Source organism: Antechinus flavipes, chromosome 1 (assembly GCF_016432865.1).
Source record: "Antechinus flavipes isolate AdamAnt ecotype Samford, QLD, Australia chromosome 1, AdamAnt_v2, whole genome shotgun sequence".
In the NCBI taxonomy this organism is placed as follows: domain Eukaryota; kingdom Metazoa; phylum Chordata; class Mammalia; order Dasyuromorphia; family Dasyuridae; genus Antechinus; species Antechinus flavipes.
This window is the reverse complement of record NC_067398.1, coordinates 296,179,672-296,205,205: the sequence shown is the minus strand read 5'-3', so window position 1 is coordinate 296,205,205 and position 25,534 is coordinate 296,179,672. Positions and strand designations below refer to the sequence as shown.

At 33.7% G+C, this 25,534-nt stretch overlaps 1 protein-coding gene across 2 annotated transcripts in view; it reads right to left on the bottom strand.

The window, feature by feature from the left end:
* Nucleotides 1-25,534, bottom strand: part of SNX29 (sorting nexin 29) — a 692,162-nt gene that overhangs the window by 127,544 nt on the left and 539,084 nt on the right. For both annotated transcript variants that reach the window (XM_051962973.1, XM_051962964.1), the window contains exon 19: nucleotides 4,736-4,876. In XM_051962973.1, coding sequence (XP_051818933.1) covers nucleotides 4,736-4,876 — 141 coding nt within the window. The remainder of the gene's footprint in view (nucleotides 1-4,735; nucleotides 4,877-25,534) is intronic.

Below are 25,534 nucleotides of genomic sequence, written 5' to 3'. Positions count from 1 at the left end.
AAACTATCACCAAAACCAACCATATCAATAACAAAATCAACAGAAATCATATGATAATATCAACAGAAGCAGAAAAACCTTTTCAACAAAATACATCACCCATTCCTATTAAAAAACACTAGAGGACATAGGGATAAAGGGAGCTTTCCTTAAAATAATAAGCAATATCTATCTAAAACTAACAGCAAACATTATTTGTAATGGACAGAAGCTGGATGAATTCCCAAAAAGATTAGGGGTAAAAGAAGGATGCCCATAATCACCACTATTATAAAACATTCTAGTACTAGAAAGGTTGCTTTAGCAACAAAAAAAAGAAATTAAAGGAATTAGAAAAGACAATAAGGAGATTCTTTGCAGATGGTATGATGATATACTTAAAGTATCCTAGAAAATCATCCAAAAACTTACTGGAAACAATTCACAGCTTGAGAAAAGTTGCAGGATATAAAATAAACCCACCTAAATCATCAGCATTTCAGTATATTATTGACAAAGCCCATCAGTAAAAGAAAAATTCCATTTAAAATAACTGTGGACAGAATAAAATATTTGAGGGTCTACCTATCAAGACAAACCCAAGAACTATATGAACACAATTACTTTTTTTTTTTTTCTTTATTAAAGCTTTTTACTTTTCAAAATATATGAATGGACAATTCTTCAACCTTAGTGTAGAGGGATGGAACTCTGAAAAAGTGTACTTAAATCTAGGTCAACAAGGTATTTATAGCTAAGCATATACTTAGTAGTTAGTATATAATGGTTGTAGTGATGTAATCTTACTAAAGTATTTAAGGGCTGGGACAACTAGCTCTCTCAGCTACAGATATAAAAGAAGATGCCAGACTCCAGACTCTGGACCCCATCTTTGACCAGCCGCATTGCGGCTGTCCTGCCTCCTTCACTCCTCCACTAAGATCAAGGACTCGGGATGATCCTGAGATTCTTCAGAGAGCCAGTCCAGACATTACACATTAGCCCTTGCAAAACCCTTTGTTCCAATCTCTGCTCTCATCACATCCCCTCCCCTACATGGCAAGTACTCCAATATGTATTAAACATGGTAGAAATATATTGAACACAATTACAAAACCCTTCTCACACAAATAAAATTAGAGCTAAACACCTGGAAAAATATTAATTGCTATGGGGTAGGCTGAGCTAATATAATAAAAAGGACAATTCTGCCTAAATTGATTGTGTACTTGTTCAGTGCCATACCAAGCAAACTGACAAAAAATTATTTTATAGAACTAGAAAAAATAACAAAATTCATCTGGAAGAACAAAAGGTCAAGAATATCAAGGAAATTAATAAAAAAACACAAAGGATAGCTTAGCAAACCTAAAACTATATTATAAAGCAGCAGTCATCAAAACCATTTGCTATTGGTTAAGAAATAGAGTGGTAAATCAGTGGAACAGACTAGATATATAAAATACAACAATCAAGGCTTATAGTAACCTAATATTTCATAAAGCCCCATACTCTGGCTTTGGAATAAGAACTTACTATTTGATAAAAATTGCTGGGAAAATTAGAAAATGCTATTTCAGAAACTTGGCATAGACCATCTCACATCCCATGCCAAAATAAGGTCAAAATGGGTACACGATTTGGGCATAAAGGATGATAACATTAAAAAAAAAAAAATACTAGAAGAACAAGGGATAATTTACCTATCAGATTTTTGGAGAAGGGAGGAGTTTAACACCAAAGAATTAGAAAATATTATAAAAGACAAATTGAACAACTTTGATAACACTAAATTAAAAAGTTTCTGCATAAAACAAAACCAAAAGAAACAAGATTAAAAGGGAAGTACAAAGCTGGAAAAAATCTTTACAGACAGTATTTCTGATAAAAGTCTCTTTTCTAAACTATATAAAGAACTGTGTCAAATTTAAAAGAATATGAGTTATTCCCCAATTGATAAATGGTCAAAGATATGAACAAATAATTTTTAGATGACAAAATTAAAGCTATCTATAGTTACATGAAAAAAATGCTCTAAATCACTATTAATTAGAGAAATGCAAATTAAAACAACTCTGAAGTATCACCTCATCACACCTCTCAGATTAGCTTAAATGACAGGAAAAGATAATGATAATGTGGGATGTGGGAAAACTGGGACACTAATGCACTGTTGGAGGAGTGGTGAAATGATCCACCCATTCTGCAGAGCAATCTAGAACTATGCCTAAAGGTCTATCAAACAGTGCATATCCTTTGACACAGCAGTGCCATAACTGGGTCTATAATCCAAGGAAATCATAAAGAAGGGAAAAAGACCAACATGTGCAAAAATGTATGTAGCAGCTCTTTTTGTGATAGCAAAGAATTGGAAAAGGAGTCAATGCCCATCAATTAGGGAGTGCTAAATAAGTTGTGGTATAAAGATAAGGAATATTATTGTTCTATGATGAATAATCCAATTTTAGAAAGACCTGGAAAGATTGACATAATTGATGCTGAGCAAAACAAATAGAACCAGGAATATACAGTATACAATTACAGCAAGAATATGCAATGATCAATTATAAAAAACTTGATTCTTCTCAGTGATTCAGTAATCCAGAAGAATCCCAATAGACTTTGGACAGAAAATGCCATCTGGATTCAGAAAAAGAATTATAGAGATTAAATGTAAATCAATATACCCTATGTTCACTTCTTTTTTCTGTTTTTTTTTTTCCCTCTCTCATAATTTTTTTCTTTTCTTTTGTTTTTTTGGCTTTGATTTTGCTATGATTTTTCTCTTCCAACATGATTCATAAAAGCAATGTGTATTAAGAAGAAATAATTAAAAAATAAAAAATAAAAGAAAAAAATCATCACTAAATTGGGTATGGAAACATTTTATTCTACAGGAAAGTAGGAAGGGAAGGAGATAAGAGAAGGGGAGGAGATCAATAAAGAAAGAAGGGAAGATTGGAGGAGGTATTGGTCATAAGCAAAGAACTTTTGAGAAGTAACAAGAGAAGACAGAGTAAAACTAAAAAGGAGGGAAAGAGTTAATAATCATAACTGTGAAGTTGTTTGATAAAGGCTTCTTTTTTAAATATACAGAGAACTGAGTCAAACTTGTAGGAATATTAGCCCCTCCCTAGTTGATAAATGTTCAAAGTATATGAACCAGCAGTTTTCAGATGAAAAAATATAAATTATTTATACTCATAAAAAGGGGAATCACTACTGACTAAGGAAATACTGAATTCAAACAACTCTAAGGTACCACGTCGTACATACAAGATTGGCTAATATGACATGAAATCAAAATTGCTTATGTTGGAGAGGGTGTGGGAAAATTGGAATAATGATACACTGTTGGTGGACTTGTAAATTAAGCCACTCTGGACAATTAATTTGGCACTAAGTGCAAAGGGCTATAAAACTATGTATATCCTTGCAACTAGCAATAGCACTATTTGTTTTATAGCTCAAAGAAATTAACAAAAAAAGGAAAAGCATCAATATATGCAAAAAATTTACAGAAATACGTTTTTACAGTGACAAAGAATTAGTAATTGAGGGCATTGCCATCAACTGACTGACCACATTGTGTTATATTATATAATGGAATAATGTGCTAAAAACGAAAATCAGGATGCTTTCAAAACAAAAATAAAACCTAGAAAAATTTTTAAAAAATTAAAAAATAGAAATTCTGTCTTAGAAAGTTGACTGTAGCACTAAAAGGTTAAGTATTAGGCCTAGGGTCACAAAGACATTACATATGTATAAGATGTAGGATGTGAATACAGGTCTTCCTGACTTTGAGGCTACTTCTGTATCTATTAAGTCAGTCTGCCTCTCTAATAGTTACAGAATAATAATCTTATTTTTAAGAAACATGACATATAATAGATTTGTCCTATTACTGGTTAAGCAGGTTACAATTTTAAAGCATTTAGAGAAATTCTGGAAGGATCCCAAGATTTGTCATAGTCTAAAAATGAAGTTTATACAACTTTTTCTCTTTTTAAAGAAATATTTTACTCTCTCATGGTGTTGCCAAATGAAAATTATCTTACAGAATTTTCAAATTTCACATTTTTATGGGTCTAATTCCATACTTTCTTAACAGAGGGCATCTAGGTGGTGCAGTAAATAGAGCACAACCCCTGAAGTCAGGAGGACCTGAGTTCAAATCTAGCCTCAGACACTTCATATTTCCTAGTTGCATGACCCTGGGCAAGTCAGTTAATCCCAATTGCCTCAAGGGGAAGAAAAAAAGAATGCAAATTTTCTTAACAGATAAAAATGATTTATTTGATCAGAGACTAAAAAGTATTTGATAGAGAAATATGCTTTCTTTCTTTGGTATTTGCTATATTATAATTAAATTTGTTTTCTAATCTGATTTTAATATGTGAAATACTGATAAAACACAATTTAATATTAGATGCAAATCAGTAGCTAACACTGTTATCTTCAATCATTTCTTGAATTTCAATCAATCAATTGTTGTACTGTAATGCAGGATAACAAATACTGTATTACACATGAAAGAACTTAATTATGATTAACTCTAATCATAGATTGCCATGATAAATTTGGTAAAGAAGTGTCTACAGATTAATTCCCAAAATGGGAAAAATCAGAATTTACCAAAACTATTTTCTTCCTTTGACAAATTTTATCTCTTAAAGTCAGAATACAGTATTAAAATGTAGATTAACTGAATGACACAAACAAAAATGGCAATTTGCTCTTCCTGATAGGGTACCTTATTTCCAATGGCCTTTTTAGGTGGAAAACTGTAGGCTCTCACTTGAGGATATTTGTTCTGTAACTTGTGATGCAAACTCCTGAATTCTGCATATCTTCTATATACATTCCATTCATCATCCTTTATTCTGATATAGACCTGTCAGGAAAAGATAGCAAAACATTAAACACTAGGTAGAAAAAGCACATTAAGAGTGCTTCTTAAAACACTTTTGATAGAAAAGCATTCAGGATCTTCAGCCACTGGGATTTATGATCATAGGATCACAGAGCTGTAAGTGGTCATTAAAAGTAATCTAGTTCAGAACGCCCAAATGCAGTCTGAATCAGATTAAAAAAAAAAAGGGGGAAAAGCTTTACAAAATAAGTAAATAAAAATATGGCACAAGGTAGATAATATTAATTTGTGGTTTTCTAATTCAATATGCAGCGATTTATTTCTAGTTGACTTTTACACAACTGATGTAGTTTATATCCTCCTTTTACTCATTCATTCAATAAGCATATTTAAATACCTATTATGGTGGTTGATACTGTGTCAGATACTGGGTCTACAAAGACAAAAAAATTAAGTCTCTGGTCCTCAGAGTCTTACATTCTTATGAGGGAAGAAAGAAGCAACAATATGTACACAGAAAATGAAATACAAAGAAATTAAAGGGGAGAAAATTTGTAAGTGTATAGAAAAGGAGAATCTTCCTACAGGACTTAGTACTTGAACTGAACTTTGAGGTAAACTAGGGATTATATGAGGCAGAGGTGAAAAAGGAGGTCATGTCTGGCAAGGCAAACAAGCTCTGCAAAAGTAAGAAAATGGAAGATGGAGTATCCAAATCCTCTGCCTTCCTCAGTGCTTTCTTCACTATGTCACATGGCTTAAAGGTATCCATAGTTAATCAGTATAGAACATACTCGCTATTGTCATGTAACATTACCAAACAGGAAGATAAATATAATATCACCCAAAGTTCAATGATTGACTGACTTGATCAAAATGGAAAACAAACTACACAAGTAATTTATTCTCATTCAATATAAATGTTTTCAAAACTTCTTTCTTTTTTTAAATGTTTACTTTGTTTATAGCTTTTTATTTACAAGATATATGAATGGGTAATTTTTCAGCATTGACTCTTGCAAAACCTTGTTCCAACTTTTCCCCTCCTTCCCCGCACCCAGTCCCCTAGATGGCAGGTGGATCAATACATGTTAAATATGTTAAAGTATATGTTAATGACAATATATGTATACATATCCATACAGTTATTTTGCTGCACAAGAAAAATCTGACTTAGAAATAAGGTAAAAATAACCTGAGAAAGAAATCAAAAATGCAAGTGGACAAAAACAGAGGGATTGGAAATGCTATGTTGGTGTTCACACTCATTTCCCATAGTTCTTTCGCTAGGTGTAGCTGGTTCTCTTCATTGTTGAACAAACGGAATTGATTTGGTTCATCTGATTGTTGAAGAGAGCCACGTCCATCAGAATTGATCATCATATGGTATTATTGTTGAAGTACATAATGATCTCCTGGTCCTGCTCATTTTACTCAGCATTAGTCCATGTAAGTCTCTCCAGGCCTTTCTGAAATCATCCTGCTGGTCATATCTTACAGAACAATAATATGCCATAACATTCATATACCACAATTTACCCAGCCATTCTCCAATTGATGGGCATCCGTTCAATTTCCAGTTTCTAGCCATTAGAAAAAAGGACTGCCACAAACATTTTTGGACATACAGGTCCCTTTCTCTTCTTTAAGATCTCTTTGGGATATAAACCCTGTAGTAACACTGCTAGATCAAAGGGTATGTACACTTTGATAACTTTTTGAGCATAGTTCCAAATTGCTCTCCAGAATGGTTGGATACATTGACAATTCCACCTACAAAGTATCAGTGTCCCAGTTCTGCCACATTCCCTCCAACATTCAGCATGATCTTTTCTTGTCATCTTAGTCCATCTGAGAGGTGTGTAGTGGTATCTCTGTGTTGTCTTAATTTGCATTTCTCTGATTAATAATGACTTTGAGCCATCTTTTCATATGGCTAGAAATAGTTTCAATTTCTTCATCTTAAAATTGTCTGTTCATATCCTTTGATCATTTAATTGGAGAATGGCTTGATTTCTTATAAATTAGAGTCAATTCTCTACATATTTTGGAAATGAAGCCTTTATCAGAACCTTTGACTATAAAGATGTTTTCCCTGTTTATTGCTTTCCTTCTAAAGCTGTCTGCATTAGTTTTGTTTGTATAAAAGCTTTTTAATTTAATATAGTCAAAATTTTCTATTTTTGATCAATAATGATCTCTCTTCTTCTTTGGTTACAAATTCCTTCCGCTTCCACAAGTCTGAGAAGTAAACTATCCTATGTTCTTCTAATTTATTTATAATCTCATTCTTTATGCCTAGATCATGAACCCATTTTGATCTTATCTTGGTGTATGGTGTTAAGTATGGGTCAATGCCTAGTTTCTGCCATACTAATTTCCAATTTTCCCAGCAGTTTTTATCAAACACTGAATTCTTTCCCAAAAACTGGGGTCTTTGGGTTTGTCAAACACTAGATTATTAAAGTTATTGACTATTTTATCCTTTGAACCTAACCTATTGCACTGAAAAACCAGTCTATTTCTTAGCCAATACCAAATGGTTTTGGTGACCCTGCTTTTAATATAATTTTAGACCAGGTACAACTTGGCCACCTTCATTTGATTTTTTTTTTTTTTGGTTCTCTTGAAAGTCTTGACCTTTTATTCTTCCAGATGAATTTTGTTGTTATTTTTGCTAGGTTACTAAAATAGTTTTTTGGGAGTCTGATTGGTATAGCACTAAATAGATTAGTTTAGATAGTATTGTCATCTTTATTATATTTTCTCGCCCTATCCAAGAGCACTTAATATTTTTCCAATTGGTTAGATCTAACTTTATTTGTGTGGAAAGTGTTTTGTACTTTTGCTCATATAGTTTCTGACTTTCCCTTGGCAGATAGATCCCCAAATATTTTATACTATCAGTAGTTACTTTAAATGGAATTTCTCTTTGTAACTCTAACTGCTGGATTTTGTTAGCATATATAAGAATGCTGATGACTTATGTGAGTTGATTTTGTATCCTGCAACTTTGCTAAAGGTGTGGATTGTTTCTAATAACTTTTTAGTAGAATCTCTGGGGTTCTCTAAGTATACCATCGTATCATCAGCAAAAAGTGATAATTTGGTGTCCTCATTGCCTATTCTTATTCCTTTAATCTCTTTTCTCAACTCTTATAGCCAAAGCTAGCATTTCTAATAAAATATTAAATAGTAACAGTGATAGTGGGTAACCTTGTTTCACTCCTGATCTTATTGGGAATGGTTGCAGTTTATCCCCATTACATATGATGCTTATTGATTGTTTTAAATAGATGCTACTGATTATTTTAAGGAAAAGTCCACTTATTCGTATACTCTCAAATGGTTTTACTAGGAATGGATGTTGGATTTTATCAAATGCTTTTTCTGCATCTATTGAGATGATCAGATGTTTCTTGTTAATTTGGTTATTGATATAGTCAATTATGCTCATAGTTTTCCTAATATTGAACCAGTCCTGCATTCCTGTTATAAATCCTACTTGATTGTGGTGTATTATCCTGGGGATGATTTTCTGTAGTCTATTTGCTAATATTTTATTTAAGATTTTTGCATCAATAATTATTAGGGAGATTGGTCTATAATTTTCTTTCTGTTTTCAACCTACCTGGTTTAGGTATCAGTACCATGTCTGTGTCATAAAAGGAATTTGGTAGGAATCCTTCATTCCCTATTTTTTCAAATAGTTTATATAGCATTGGAGTTAATTGTTCTTTAAATGTATGGTAGAATTCACATGTAAATCCATCTGGTCCTGGGGATTTTTTCTTAGGGATTTGATTATTAGCTTGTTCTATTTCTTTTTTTAAATTTTTAATAGCTTTTTATTTACAAGTTATATGCATGGGTGATTTTACAGCATTGACAATTGCTAAACCTTTTGTTCCAATTTTTCCCCTCTTTCCGCTCACCCGCTTCCCTAGATGGAAGGATGATCAATACATGTTAAATATGTTAAAATATAAATTAAATACAAAATAATTATACATGTCCAAACCATTATTTTATTGTACAAAAAGAATCAGACTCTGAAATATTGTACAATTAGCTTGTGAAAGAAATAAAAAATGTAAGTGGGCAAAAATATAAGGATTGGGAATTCAATGTAATGGTTATTAGTCATCTCCCAGAGTTCTTTCACTGGGTATAGCTGGTTCAGTTCATTACTGCTCCATTGGAACTGATTTGGTTCATGTCATTGCCAGGTCCATCAGAGATCAATTCATATAGTATTGTTGTTGAAGTATATAATGATTTCCTGGTCCTGCTCATTTCACTCAGCATCAGTTCATGTAATTCTCTCCAGGTCTTTCTGAAATCATCCTGTTGGCCATTTCTTACGGAACAATAACATTCCATAATATTCATATACCACAATTTATTCAGCCATTCTCCAATTGATGGGCATTTACTCAGTTTCCAGTTTCTGGCCACTATAAAGAGGGCTGCCACAGGAAGCCTATATTTTTGAAAGTAGTCATCCATTTCATTTAGAGTATCAAATTTATTGGCATAAAGTTGGGCAAAATAACTCCTGATTATTTTTCTAATTTCTTCTTCATTGGTGGAAAGGTCTCCCTTTTCATTTTTAAGACTAACAATTTGATTTTTCTCTTTCCTTTTTCTAATCAAATTTACCAAAGTTTTATCTATTTTGTTGGTTTTTTCATAAAATCAACTCGTAGTTTTATTTATTAATTCAACATTCTTTCAATTTTATTAATTTCTCCTTTAATTTTAATTTTTAATTTTAGAATTTCAAGTTTAGTATTTGATTGGGGGGTTTTAATTTGCTCTTGTTCTAGCTTTTTAAGTTGCAAGCCCAATTCATTGATCTTCTCTTTTTCTATTTTATTCAAGTAGGCCTCTAGAGATATAAAAATTTCCCTTATTACCAGTTTGGCTGCATCCAACAAATTTTGGTACATTGTCTCATTGGTGTCATTCTCTTGGGTGAAATTATTAATTGTGTCTATGATTTGCTGTTTCACCCATTCATTCTTTAGGATGAGATTATTTAGTTTCCAATTACTTTTTGGTCTATTTATCCCTAGCTTTTTGTTGAATGTAGTTTTTATTGCATCATAATCTGAAAAGAATGCATATACTATTTCTGTCTTCCTGCATTTAATTTTGAGGTTTTTATGTCCTAATATATGGTCAATTTTTGTATAAGTTCCATGAACTTCTGAGAAGAAAGTGTACTCCTTTCTGTCTCCATTTGGTTTTCTCCAAAGATCTATCACACCTAACTTTTCTAATATTCTATTTACCTCTTTAACTTCTTTCTTATTTGTTTTGTGGTTTGATTTATCTAATTCTGAGACTGCAAGATTGAGATCTCCCACTATTATAGTTTTGCTGTCTATTTCTTCTTGCAACTCTCTTAACTTCTCCTTTAGGAATTTAGATGCTACAACACTTGGTGCATATATGTTTAGTAGTGATATTGTTTCATTGTCTAGGCTACCCTTTAATATGATGTAGTTTCCTTCCTTGTCTCTTTTAATTAGATCAATTTTTGCTTTTGCTTGATCTGAGATAACGATTGCTACCCCTGCTTTTTTTTTTTTTAACTTTACCTGAAGCATAATAGATTCTGCTCCAGCCTTTTACCTATCACACTGCTTTAAATGTGTTTCCTGTAAACAACATATTGTAGGATTCTGGCTTTTGATCCAGTCTGCTATCCACCTCTGTTTCATGGGAGAGTTCATCCCATTTACATTTACAGTTAAAACTACTAATTCTGTATTTCCTGCCATATTATTATCCCCAGATTATATTTTTTCTCCCTTAATTCCCTCCTCAGTATTAAATTTATGGGCACCACTTGCCTCATGCAGCTCCCCTTCTTTAGAATCCCTTCCACTCCCTTTGAGTCCCTCTCCTTTTCTTATCTTTCCCTTATTTTTTTCTGTATTCCCTTCGATTTAGCCTACTCTTTTCCTTTTCCCTTTTCCTCTCCCACTTTTTAATGAGGTGAGAAAAATTTCTCTGTAAACCAAATATGTCTAATATTTTCTCTTTGAGTGAAATCTGATGAGAGTAAGATTCACACAATGTTCCTCCTCCTCCCTTAATTCCCTCAGATATGATAGGTTTCCTTTGCCTCTTTGTGGGATGTAATTTCCCTCTTTTTCCTTTTTCTGATACAATCCCCTTTCCACTTCTTCTTCCCTTTGTTTTTTATATTATACACATGCGCTCTTTATTTTTGCCTGTAATAGAAATACAGTTCTCAAGAGTTCTTTTTATCATTTATGCTTGAGTCCTATATTTGGAGGTCAAATTTTTTGTTTAGCTCTGTTTTTTTCATTAGGAATAAATGGAATTCACCTGTTTCTTCCCTGGAAGAAAATGCTCAGCTTAGCTGGGTAATTTATTCTTGGCTGCATTCCAAGTTCTTTTGCCTTTCAGAATATCAGATTTCAGGCCCTTGTATTCTTAAATGTGGAAGTTGCCAGATCCTAAGTTGTTGGAATCCTTACTAACTGCTAACTAATTAGAGTTGATCTAATCTTACAAGAAGATGTTTTGGGCAGAACCTGAAACAAGGTACTAAGTAGAACTAATTAATACAAGGCTTCAAGGGAGGTGAAGCTCTTTGGGCCAGAGAGCACTATGGGAGAAAACCCACAATCCCTCTCTTGAGCATAAATAGAGCTTCAATGGGCCAGTCGAGGAAGTTCTTCAGAGTGAAGAAGCTACAAGTCGAGATTTCACCAGAATGACATGAAGAGTGGTGCTGGCTCTGGAGGCTGAAGAAAGCAGAGGCAGAAGCAAAGGACAAAGCGGCAAGAGCTCTTGGAACCAAGCAGAGAGATAGGCCTCTAAGCTAACCGGGCTATACTGGAGATAATAAAAAATCTGAACTTTTATCACCTGGCTGCATTTTGAGAAGAAAAAGCTCACCACACTAAGTGATCCTTATTGTGGTTCCTCAGTATTTGAATTGTTTTTTTTTTTTTTTTTTTCTGGCTACTTGTAATATTTTTCCCTTAGTTCTGAAATTTAGCCACAATATTCCTTAAAGTTTTCATTTTGGCGTATCTTTTAGAAGGTGTTTGATGAATTCTTTCAATGTTTAGTTTACCTTATGATTCTATTACATCTGGGCAGTTCTCTTTGATGATTTCCTGCAAAATCATGTCTAGGCGCTCTTTTTCATCATAATTTTCAGGGAAGCCCAATAATCCTCAGATTATCTCTCCCAGAGCTATTTTCTGGGTCTGTTGTTTTTCCAAGTAGATATTTAACTTTTTTTCAATTTTTTCATTATTTTGGTTTTGCTTGACTAATTCTTGATGTCTCAACGAATCATTCATTTCTATTTGTTCAGTTCTGATTTTTAATGAGTTATTTTTTCATTAACTTTTTTTTACTTCTTTTTGTATATGTCCAATTGAGTTTTTAAATGAGTTGTTTTGCTCTATGGAATTTCTTTCCATTTCACTAACTTTTTTTAATAAGTTACTTTCTTTTTGCAACTCACAAATCCTACTTTCCTGTGAGTTCTTTATCTTTTCCAGTTCACAAATTCTGTTTCCCTGGGAATTCTTTACCTTCACATTTCAGGAAGTTGTTTTCTTTTTCCACTTTATCAAATCTTTCTTTTAATGATTTATATGCCTTGCAGTGCTTCTCTTTTCTTTCCCCATTTTTCTTCTAGCTCTCTTTTAAGATCTTTTATAATTTCTTCTAGGAGAGCTTTGTGTGATGGGGACCAGGTTATCTCTTTGTGGGTTTTTTTCTGGAGACTGTCTATTAGTCTCCTCAGTGTTGGAAATCTGTTCTCATTCTGCATAGAAGCTATCTATAGTGAGAGCTCACTTTGTTTTTTTACTCATTTTTTAAAAAGCTCTTGGGGGTCTACCTTCAGGGTAAGCAGCTTCTCAGCTTCCTCTACAGAACAGGGACAGATAGTGGTTGTCCTGCAAACAGGCTGCGAAGAGTGGCTGCATTTCAGAAGTGTGACTGCCCTAGGCAAAGCTCTCCTTCCCCTCCTCTCCCCAAGTGCCCCAAGCTGTGGACTGCGGTAGCTGCTGTGGTCCCTACTGAGTCACTCCGGTGCTGCGTACGTGTGGCCAGGTCCTGTGAAACTCTGGCATTTTGGGGTACACTCTACATTTGGTGTTTGTGTAACTTTTCTGCTGATCTACTGTTTTGCAACCAAAGTAGAGCTGCCAACCTGTGGTAGAGTCCTCCCTGCAAATTCTCCACCCTCAGAGACGTGCCCTGCCCCAAGTCCGCTCAACATGGGTTACTATTCGTGTTCTATCTACTTGCATGTGCTGGCCTCCTCCCACCTGATCAAGACAGACCTTTTCTCATGATCTTCCAAATTATCTTCAGCTGGTAATTTGTTGTACTCCCAATATTCTTGGATTCTAAGAGTTAAGCACTATTTCAGAGGCTGAATTTGGTAATCAGTAAATAAACGTAAAAGGGAGGTCAGAATGAAGCATGTGTCTTCTCTGCCATCTTGGCTCCACCCCCCAAAAAAACTTTTTTCTTATTTATAGAGAAATTATCTTGGACTGCAGACTTCAGAGATGCTCTGATTTATTCCAACCAGTTCTATGCAAACATTCTGACATAAGCCATGAAAAACCATGTAAACCATATAAGCTTTTCCAACTGAGCTAAGTAATTTGTTCAGTTGGAGAAGATTAAAATAGGAACTAGATATTTACAGAATGTCATATTGCCTAGGTATGACCTATTTAGGGTTTTGTATCTGATGAGGTTAGTGGTGATGAAGTTAGTGGCAATCAGAGAGTTGTTAAAATCCCCTTATGGTCGACGCACAGGTTCTTCATAAAAGAATTCATGAACCTGAAGTATTAACTGGCAAAAATGAAAGTTTATTGTTGGATAAGAAGTCAGTTGGATAGAGACTGGCTTCTTTAGTGGCAAAGTCCTATTAGCGAAATGGAGGCTGACACTGAGAAGAGAATGCCTTCTCAGCAGGCAGTCCTAGTGAGCTGCTTTGGACTTTCTGCAAAGTCCTGTTAGGGAAATTGCCCTTTAAAAGGCATCTTGAGGCTTCAGATTTCAGAAAGCCAAAGTTCCCAGGCCTAGATGTTTATCAGTATCCGGTCCAGATCTCCTGCTGGAATTAACAATACTTCAAAGGAGTGCTTTTTGACCAAGATTTCTAATTGAATTGAAGGGTCTGGCATCCCTGAAAGATAAGTTATCTGGGGGGAGATTCCAAAAGGGATCACAGATCAAAAGGGAACATAGTTTCAGTAAAGGGAACAGTTTTCCTCTCCCTTCATATCCACTTAGCTAGAAATGTAGCAATAGAAGTTAAAAGGACATAATGTCAAAGCTTCGAGATGAAAAATGATAATTCAACAAATCACCAGATTTCTTAGTCTAAGTGATATGAAATATCTGACTATTTGGCCAAACCCATTTTGTTGTTTTTCATCTACAATGTTTTGAGTATAGTCTATAAGTATAGAAGAAATGAGTTTTGGATCTGGTCTCACACTTTAGAAGAAAATGAAGGTAAATTCTAACAGGCATATTTTGGACATAAAACCTCACTGCTTTCATGAAGATATTCTGACTTTCAGAAGTACGGCTTGTGGGCAAGAATGTCAATAGTATTTTATACTGCACTGAAAGACCTTTAAACTTCCTTATAGCAATGTCAGCCAAAGGAAAATAGGAAAGGGAGGAGAATGTATTAAAAATATATTTACATTCATTAATAATAGCCTTGAGAATAAAATATCGATGATAAATGTCCAATATAATTTGCAATTGCTTCATATCAATAAACTTCTAAAAATCTCTTTGTCATTGCTATAACAATAGCCTTCTCTGCTTTAAGTGGATTGAAAAACAGCTGAAATGCTCAATAGCAACAATACATTTTGATTTTGCATTTTTTCATAAAATATTTTGGAGTCAAGAATTTCACAATACAAAGACTCCTTTACAAAGAAGACATAAGTAAAAATCCTAACATGACTCTATGGATAGTCAAAGAATAATATTTTACTCCTTATCACAGGAGAAGCCATTTTCAGTTATATTGAGTTTTTAGGGATATCTATATATACAATGTCTCCAGATGGACCCCATTACTTAAAATTTCTTGCTAAAAATTCCAATGATTCCCTTTAAATGATTATATATGTTTTCCCAACTTTTACAAATCATCCAGATTTATATCTCTTTCAAATGAAAATTGACATCCCAAGCTCCTTAACCCACAGTAGGGAAATGGCGAGGTCCCTTATGTGCTGTACGTTTTTACCACTGCCTGCTGGTCCACTATGTTCTCAAGTTGACCAGTCAGTGGATATACCTGACTAAGCATCAACATCTATAGACCCAAAAGTTACCTGTGTTCAATAAGTAGACAGCAAGAGAGATAAAACAATCACTTCTGGTCATAAGGCCATAAGGCCAATGGGAAATATAAATTTTATCTCTAAGACAATTAGGTAAATCAATCTACTTTTGAAAGAGGGTTATTGATAAAAATTGCATATTACTTGCCAAAACCCAAATGGAAATAAATTTTGAATTATCTTATTTATTGAGATGGCATTTAATATCTGCCCCTATTCTTTGTCACGAATAATTAACTGTAGCTGAAAATCTGGGCATTCACAATTTGACTTATGGGTTCAGGTGACATGCTAAGAATGTAAACAAATACTCAAGATCAGAAGCAGATTATTTTTCAGAACCATATAATGAAAAAGTCACTACCTCATTACTTCTCCCTTCTCTGTGACTACTATAATAGCTTATTAAACAGTTTTCCCACTAGTATCTCACTGCAAAATTTATCATATTCACCAACGCCAGATTAAAGCTATAATTATGTCCCTTCATTCCTCAAAACCTTTCTATAGTTTCCTATTATCTAATGGATTGTATTTAAGGCTCTTCACAATCAGGCTTCCTTTGTAACCTTACCTTACAATCTACCCCTTAAAGTATTCAATATTATATTCATACCAAACCCCTTAGTTCCCAATACACAATGCAACTTTCCCACCTCCCTAACCATTTCTTACATTCTCCCATGTACCTGGAATACCCCTCCTTACCTTTCCATGCTTATGGAATCACAAAGTCAAATTCAAATGGTATCTATTTTATTCTAATTCACTATTGCCCCATTCTTATTCTCCAATCTGGAAATGATCTTTGCTCAATAGCATTTTCTTGTTCTTTTTAAAAATTCTATTTTGTATTGTTGAGAAAGAGCATGGCCAGTATATAAAGTAGAGGCCTGGAATTAAGAAGACCTATGGGTTCATAATCCGTTTGTATTTACTGCTTGTGTGATGACAGGCTACTCATTTAATCTCTCTAAACCTCTTGTTACTTTAAGACTTAACTACAAAGTTATTGATCGGGTTACTTCAAGAAAGATCCTACAACTCACTTTTTTGACTTATTGTTATGTTTAATTTTCCTCATTAGAATGTAAGCTAATTAAAATAAGCAGGTGCTACTTTTATGATTCTACTACCTCCTGTACTTAATCATTGTCCTATTGTTATTTATTTCAAATAGAGCTGGACATAAAATAATGATCAGGAGTGGAATTTATTTGCTTAAAAAAAGATAGTAATCATGATCTCAGACAAAATTAAATCAAAAATATATTTAATCAAAAGAGAATAGGGAAATTAAACTATTTGTCAACAATATTAATCAATATTGTTTTAAACTATTCAAAATAACTAAAGAGTATAAGGTTAAAATGTCGCTATGGTGTAGGAAATGATGAGTTGGTAGATTTGGAAAAATATGGAAAACTTGGACTTATGAAAAAAGATGTTAACCATCTTCAGAGAAATAGGGAACAAGCATAATATATTTTGCATATGAATACAAATATGTATGATTATAGATATATATGTATATTATGTATGTGCATGGGTATGTTTATATATGCATGTGCATATACATGTATGTATATGTATATGACAATGCTTAATTATAATCTTGTGGGGTTGGGGGAGAGGAAGGGGAAAAAATAATAAAGTAAAAAGTACATTAACAGAGCAAAAGAAAATCTAGGAAGAAGCAAAGATAAGACAGAATGCTCTGAACACAATGTATTTTATTTATCATTTATTATATAGCTTACTTGAAATGGAAATTTATTGCTTTATATTTTGAATCCTTTCATGCTGTTTTGCACATGGTAATTTTTTTCTTTTTCTATTTTGTATTTAAGTGTAAAGGGAAAAAAAAAGAAAAAAGAATCTGAAAAAGTCTTTGTGGCAAAATACTATTCTTTAACAGTGGTTTTCTTATCCTTGGGGAACTAGAAACTAGGAAACCTGGGTTCTAGTTCTGGTTTTGATATAATTAACCAGCAGTGCATGACAAGGGGAGCCCTGAAACTCTCTTTCACACTCTCTCTTGGATTTGGGGGGAATGCTAAATTCTCCCCTGAGAGACTGGCCCCAGGGAATCAAGATAAAATGGTTCATTCTGTTATCTGGGTGGGACTGGTTGAGTCCAGGACCACTCCTACTTAGCTGGAAATTGAAATTTCTATCCAGGGAGATTAGTTAGAGAGATTAGTCCAGAGACACTCATTCAATTCCAAGATTCTCTATTCAGATTCCAACTCAAACTGCTCACAGCCCCCACAAAGAGCTACTCATATAACAAGCTTCCTTCAGTTCAATTTCTTGCAGAGGACCCAAAAGCAGGAATTATGCCAAGGAACCTCTCTCTCTCCCCTTGACATAGCTGCGACTCTCTGCCCACTGCAAAGACATTTTCTTTTCAGCATTACTCCCTCTTTATCTCTCTCACCTATTTCCCTAATAGAATCTTATTTACCTCTCCTGTCGGGACTTCTCTGCTTGATTTTTACTTCTGTCAGGTCCTTGCCACTAAGGAAGTCAGCCTGCAAAAGCCGACTTCTCAGTTCTAATAATAAACTTCTTTTGCCAGTTTAAGTTTTGGAGTTCATAAATTAATTTATAAAGGACCTGTGCCAACCATAAGGGGGTTCCTACAACTCCCTGTTCTGAGTTGAACCTCATCAGTGAGAAATTGAAAAAGTTACTTTTTCTTGCTTGGTTTCAGCTGTATTCATCTGTAGAATAAAGAGGCTAGATTACCATCATTCCAACTCTAAAATTCTATGCTTTGGGGGGTGAGAGGTGGGAAGGGAGAAAAATCCAAATACTAGAGGCTTAAAGGTTTTTACATTTTACCTGATTTGATTTTCCATTCATAATCTATAGTTTATTTTATAAGAAGTAAAGTATTTTTTACTTTATGAGAATAGACTTATAGATTCAGTTTGATTTGGGATTTGATTTGACAGAATTGATTTCTATATAAAAAAAAAGAAAATAATTTTTTTTTCTTTAGGCTAAACTCAAGTGAATATGGCAGTTAAAAGGGTATTAGAGCAGTCTCCTATAAATACTGGGCAAAGAGAATGGAATCAAACAACTGACCTAGACAGCAGCAGAATGGAACCACATCATTTCTGTGGACATTCTTACATGCTGCACTATTAGCCTCCATTATTTGAAGCACTCTCAGAGCCAACCATACAGATGAAAATTCTAGGAATATTACTTTTTCTTGCTTGTAAAGTCTTTAATTTATTTGTTTGTTTGTTTTCTCTTTGCAATTCATTTTTTAATTTATTTTATAATAACTTTTTATTGACAGAATCCATGCCAGAGTAATTTTTTACAACATTATCCCTTGCACTCACTTCTGTTCCGATTTTTCCCCTCCCTCCCTCCATCCCCTCCCCTAGATGGCAAGCAGTCCTATATATGTTAAATATGTTGCAGTATATCCTAGATACAATATATGTATGCAGAACCCAACAGTTCTCTTGTTGCACAGGGAGAACTGAATTCAGAAGGTAAAAATAACCTGGGAAGCAAAACAAAAATGCAAATAGTTGTAAAGTCTTTTTTTAAGTGCAGAAAAAATTCATATGAAGAATTATTTGCATATCTAGTAATATTTGTACTAGATTTTTGAGAAAATTAAAATAGGATAACTATACAATTGAACTATTGTGAATGGCTCAGAAAAGTTTTTTACAAATAGTAAAAAACATGAAGATATAATTGTTTGCTGATATTGGCAAATAATTACAATCTTATGACTGTTTTAAAAGTACCCTTAGAGTATGCTATATTTAAAGCAATCTACATTTGCCTCAGATGGAAAGACAATGTGTTGAGGTATAAAGAATGTTATTCCTAACTCCACTAGGAAAATTAGGAATCAAGAGAAATTCTTTTGAAATCTGACTGATTTTCTAGCAGTATTTCCTAGCTCAAAATTGTTTAACCGCTTTCAGGGTCAGGTTCCTCATCATAAAAATGAGGATGATAAATCCAACACTACTACACCTCATGAAGCAATTACAAAGCTAGTATATTGTCTTTTATAAATCCCAAAATGCTGTATAAATGTGAATTATTATCATAATCAATGCCATCATGTAGGCCTCCATCTTTTGCAGCTCGGGCAGATAGGCACAGTGGAATGAACACTGGCTCTACAATCAGGGAAGCAGGATTCAAATTTCACTTGTGATGGCTTCTGATTATCTCTATGACTTAACCTCCAGGTCCCTCAGTTTTGTCTGTAAAATAAAACTATATGACTCAATAGCATCTGAGGTCCCTTTCAGTTCTAAATTTATACCTATGTATTTAACTACCAAATACTTGATGTAAGGCAAAATAACACTATAGGGGGCAGTTTTTATACATCATTTTTATAAATAAGAGATATATTAAGTCTCTAATAAGTTTAAAATAGGGTTTATGTGCAGTGTTCTCTTCAAAAATATGATTGTTCTCTGGGAGCAGATTTCTTGCGGGGGGCGGGGGGGGGGGGGGCGCGAGAGACTTCTGGAGGCAGCCTTAGTTTCAGTTCAGAGTAATAATCACCTCAAGTGCAGCCAAGTGTTAAAGTCCAATCCTTTTATTGTCTCTTCCAAAATCGCCCAGTTAGTTTTCTTAGAGGCCTATCTCCCTCCTTGGTTTCAAGAGCTCTTGCAGCTTGTCCTTTGCCTCTGCCAGCTTCAGCCTCCAGCTGTCTCTGAATCTCCGTTCTACTCATTCCTGACTGAGGCTCTCCTTTTTATAAGCTCTTTTAGAGGTGTAAACTCAAAGGTTGACTCCTCTTCGAGGGTGGGATTGTGGGAGGTGTAACTTTCAAATCTCATACTGAATCCTGACTTATGAATCTCCCAAACTTGTGAACTCTAGTGTGAGCTAATGTGTGAACTCTCAAAGGTGTAAACAAGTACATAAGCATTGTTTTTATCTTTTTCCAGTGAGTTAACACCTTGTTTCAAGTTCTGGTCCATAACATTTATGATTTGAAAGGAATTCATACTAAATAACAGACTAAAGTGAGGACCTGAAAACATATCATGCAAAGATTATTTGGAGAAAATGTTTTTACACAGCCACATCTCAGTGATCTGTATATTCTCTAGTTTCTAACACAAAATTTATACTATTTAACTGTTGGCTGAAATGAATTAAATTGAAGTAAGGAATGGCACAAGTATCTAAGCTTCTTCCTGTGTTCCCTGAGGTTAGTGTCTGACTATGGACTACAAATTCTTAGCTTTGGGCTGCTCTGACTTTCTAGCAAGTGGCTTTTAAAAAAATTATTAAGTAAAAAATTGTTAGGGGTTATGAGTTCTTAGAAAGATCTGTTAGTCTGTGAGTGGAATGACATGTTCTGTTTACTGTACAATAAAGAGCAATAAACTTGCATTAGATAATCTGTATAAATTCTTATTCTTCAGCTCATTAGTTATGTAACCGTGGGCAAGTCAACTTCTCTGAACCTGTTTCTTCATCTGCAAAATAGGAATAATGATGAGGGTTTATAGTACTGTGGAGAAAACATTAACTCTGGAACAAAAGAATCTGGGGTCAAATCCTACATCTAATGATGACCACCTTTGTCATATAGCAGTGGCAACCTTACCTTCTCGGTGTAAAATGAAGGATTTAAGGTAGAATACATGGTCCTATTTATTTTAGAACCATGATCTTAAGTATACTTCTAATTTCACAAAGTTGCTGAGAAAATGAAATACGATATGTATTATAAAGCTTTTTTTTTTTTTTTTTACAGAGGATAAAGGTTTATTTGGTTTATTTATTCACTTATTTTTGATGACTGCTTAAGGATTAAAATATATCCTTAACATAACTACCAGTTTGACCTGGATAAGAACTAACCTCTAAAGTTTATTTGTTTACTACATAAAACACTAAGGCTAAATATGGAGGTAAGAATGGGATAACAAGAGAAACAACCTAGAATTTAGCTAAAATGTATATTTCCACAACTAAGTTTATGTTTTAAAAATATATTCAGTGCCCCTACAAAGAGATACTAAAGAAGGGAAAGGAACCTGTATGTGCCAAAATGTTTGTGGCAGCCCTGTTTGTAGTGGCTAGAAACTGGAAAATGAATGGATGCCCATCAATTGGAGAATGGTTGGGTAAATTGTGATATATAAATGTTATGGAATATTATTGTTCTGTAAGAAATGACCAGCAAGATGAATACAGAGAGGTTTGGAGAGACTTACATGAACTGATGCTAAGTGAAATGAGCAGAACCAGGAGATCATTATATACTTCAACAACGATACCGTATGAAGATGTATTCTGATGGAAATGGATTTCTTTGACAAAGAGACCTAATTCAGTTTCAATTGATTAAGGATGGACAGAAGCTGCTACACCCAAAGAAAGAACACTGGGAAATGAAAGCAAACTGTTTGCATTTTTTTTTCTTCAAGGGTTATTTTTACCTTCTGAAATGCAATTCTCCCTGTGCAACAAGAGAACTGTTGGAGAGGACTGGCGAGACTTACATGAACTGATGATGCTAAGTGAAATGAGCAGAACCAGGAGATCATTATATACGTCAACAACAATACTGTTTGAGAATGTATTCTGATGGAAGTGGATCTCTTCGATAAAGAGAGCTAATTCAGTTTCAATTGATCAAGAATGAATAGAAGCAGACACTCAAAGAAAGAACACTGGGAAATGAATATAAACTGCTTGCATTTTGTTTTTCTTCCCGGGTTATTTCTACCTTCTGAATCCAATTCTCCCTGTGCAACAAGAGAACTGTTTGGTTCTGCACACATATATTGTATCTAGGATATACTGTAACCTATTTAACATACAAAGGACTGCTTGCCATCTGGGGGAAGGGGTAGAGGGAGGAAGGGAGGGGAAAAATCGGAATAGAAGTGAGTACAAGGGATAATGCTGTAAAAACTTATCCTGGCATGGGTTCTATCAATAAAAAGTTAAAAAAACAAAAAAACAAAAAAACAAGAGAACTGTTGGGTTCTGCACACATATATTATATCTAGGATACACTATGGCATATTTAACTTGTATAGGACTGCTTGCCATCTAGGAGGAGGGGAAAAATCAGAACAGAAGTGAGTGCAAGGGATAATGTTGTAAAAAATTACCCTGGCAAGGGTTCTGTCAATAAAAAGTTATATATATATATATATTATATATATATATATATATATATATATATATATATATATATATATATATATATATATATATTCAGTGAAACAGTAGTTGAATCTAGAGAAAACTAAAAAACAAAAGGTAAAATCTAAACTTTCCTGGTAGCCATTTGTACTGTATTTGAAAAAAATTACAACAGGCTGGCTAGAAAATTGAATTATTATAAATGAAGAAGAGGGAGGAGAAGAAAATGGAAGAGGAAGGGAACAAGCAAGCCTATCTATAGCACTTACCATGTGCCAGATACTAGACTAAGTTGTTTTTACAAATCATATCTCATTTTTTCTTTACAACCCTTCAAGGTAGATGTCACTATATTCTTCCTTTATAGCTGAGGAAACTGAAGCAAAAGGAAGTGACTTGTTCAGGGTTAAACAGTTAAGGAGGGTCTGAGGTCATATTTGAACTCAGGTCTTCCCGATTCCAGGCCCATGACCCCATTTGGTGTTTTCTTGGCAAAGACACTGGAGTGCTTTGCCTTTTCCTTCTCATCTCATTTTATAGATGAGGAAACAAGAGATAAACAGGGTTTAGATGATTTGCCCTGAGTCAAATGCTAGTAAGCATTTGAGGACAAATTTGAACATAGGAAGATGAGTCTTCCTAATTCTAGGTCCAGCACTGTATCTACTGCACCATCTACATCCATCAGGGAAACGGAAGAGAAGAAAAACTATCCTCAGCACCTTCCAATATAAGATTATGGCTATTTTCTAAGACAGTTAAACATAACTGGCCTAAATAGTTAACTGGTCTTTGAAAAAAAAATAACAACACATAACTCATTTAGCACTATTTCTCAGTAACTTAGAGATTATTGCTCTGTAACTTTTTCACACTGTACTATTATTACCTGTTGTGTCCTGACAAGAGAATTGTGATTTAAATACTCCTAATCCAGTAACAAGTTGGATAGCACACTCACGCTGTATTAGAGAACTGCCAATAAATGCAATATACCAAGGATTTTGAATTTTTCCTCCCTTATAATCTTCTTCAACTGGGGAGGAATCAATATCTAGTGTTTTAATAGGGGGAAAAGACTTGTTGGCTTTGTACATGGTTTTTAAAAGCAACAGATCACCTTATAGCCATTCAACGAACATTTAACAAAGAATGAAAAAATTTTCTACCACATATATTAGCATGTAAAATAGGTCAAATAAATACCCAACAAGAAGAACTAGACAATTTCTCTAGTTTCAAATATCAACAAATTCCTCACAGAGGAATCCTTACAACTATCTACAAGATAACAAACTAAAAAGTTCAATAAGGCTAAATAGCCTTTGTAATTAATTAACAGCAGAGAAGGAAAATGCAAACATTTCTTACCTTTGTCTCACCAATCTCCGAACTCTAGCAAGGCCCTAGAACTTATTATGTATTCTGTTTTCTATTGTGAGCTTCTGTGTGCTCATCTTTTCCTAGCATCCTATTGCAACTAATGGTGAACTTTGATGTTGTACAATTACTTGTGGAGGCAAGAGTAAAGGAAGGAAAGACTTGATCTCAGTCTATGGTAAGCCTCTAAGTTAGAAAAACCCACAACAATAGAAACTGTCCAAAACATCTACTAGATTCTCTCCCAACACTACAAAAATGTAAAATACTGACAGCCCAAAAAGAAAACCAAAAAAAGGAAGGAAATTGGCATAGGGGATTAATGTATGAGTACTTCAGTGGGCCTGAAAAAATGGGGATTAGTATCTAGTTGGAGCCAGGCCTATTTTCACAGACTGGTTAACATCAATGTTTAAAGAGCCTGAGACAGATGTGAAGTCAATCCTCATGAATAAATCTATTGTGAAAGGCTCATAAAATGAGTCACAACGAAATATAAGGAAAAAAGACTGTAACCACCAAAGATATCAGAAGAAGAAAATTGAATTTAAAAACTAGAAGACAAATAGATCAACAGGGAAGGTGCTCAAATCAAAAAGAAAAATGAGCAACAAGATTTCAAAAAAGATTGAAAAAAGTTTTAAATGAATATTGCAAGAAAAAAAAAGAAATTGAATCAACATTTCAACATTTCAATAGGGCATGGAACCATAACGAGATGATCCAAAATGATTCAAGATACAAATCAAGATACAAATTTGACAGAATTTTTAAAAGAAGAAATGGCAGTATTTATAGCCTTTACAAAAGAATTAATTAGCATTACAAAAACTTGAATGCACAGTGGTCTTTCCAAAGAAATGTGAGAGAAAGCAACAGATTCAGAATATAAATATACTGAAATGAACAACTGGAAGAGGAGAAGGAAAGTGCAATAACATTAAAAAAAACAATTTGTACACAACTAAAACACTGATCTCAAAGACATGATACATAGAGCTAATTTGAGGAGGAAAGATTTCTTAAAAGAACATGACAAATCAAACCATAATATACCATAATGCAGGAATATACCATAATAAAAGAAGCTACCCAGAACTTCTAAATTAAAAAAAAAAATCATCTATTATAAAAATCCATAAATTGTTTTGTTTTTTTTAAAATAACTTTTTATTGACAGAAATTGTTTTTACAAAATAAATGTTTTAGATCTCCAAACCAAATAATGATTACATTTAATAATTGCAATGACAAAAAATTCTGCAAGCTACCTAAAGACCTTCAGATGTAAAGGAAAGAAAGTATGAATAAGACAACTACTCTGTGTACACTAGAAACTATAAATGGAATGAAATAATATATTTCAAGAAGCAAATGTTCTCCAGATATAGGCCAAAATAATGTACCCTAAAAACCTAAGCCTCAGCATCAATGAAAAAGACAAATATCCAGTAAGAGATATTTGAAACACACACATCAAAAAAAAACCAAAAAACAAAAAAACAAACCTATATGATTTTTTCAAATTTCATCTCTATTATAATGCTATGCTACAAATCACAGTCTAAAATAATGTGATAACTTCTCTATTTTTAAAAACAAGAAAAGATGTTATAAAAGAATATAGTAGTCAAAAAGAGATTATGCCAGACTAGATTTATAATTTGACAGAAAATAAAGGTCACATTTACTTCTGTATCTCTTGCAGTGTCTAGTGATAACTTCACGA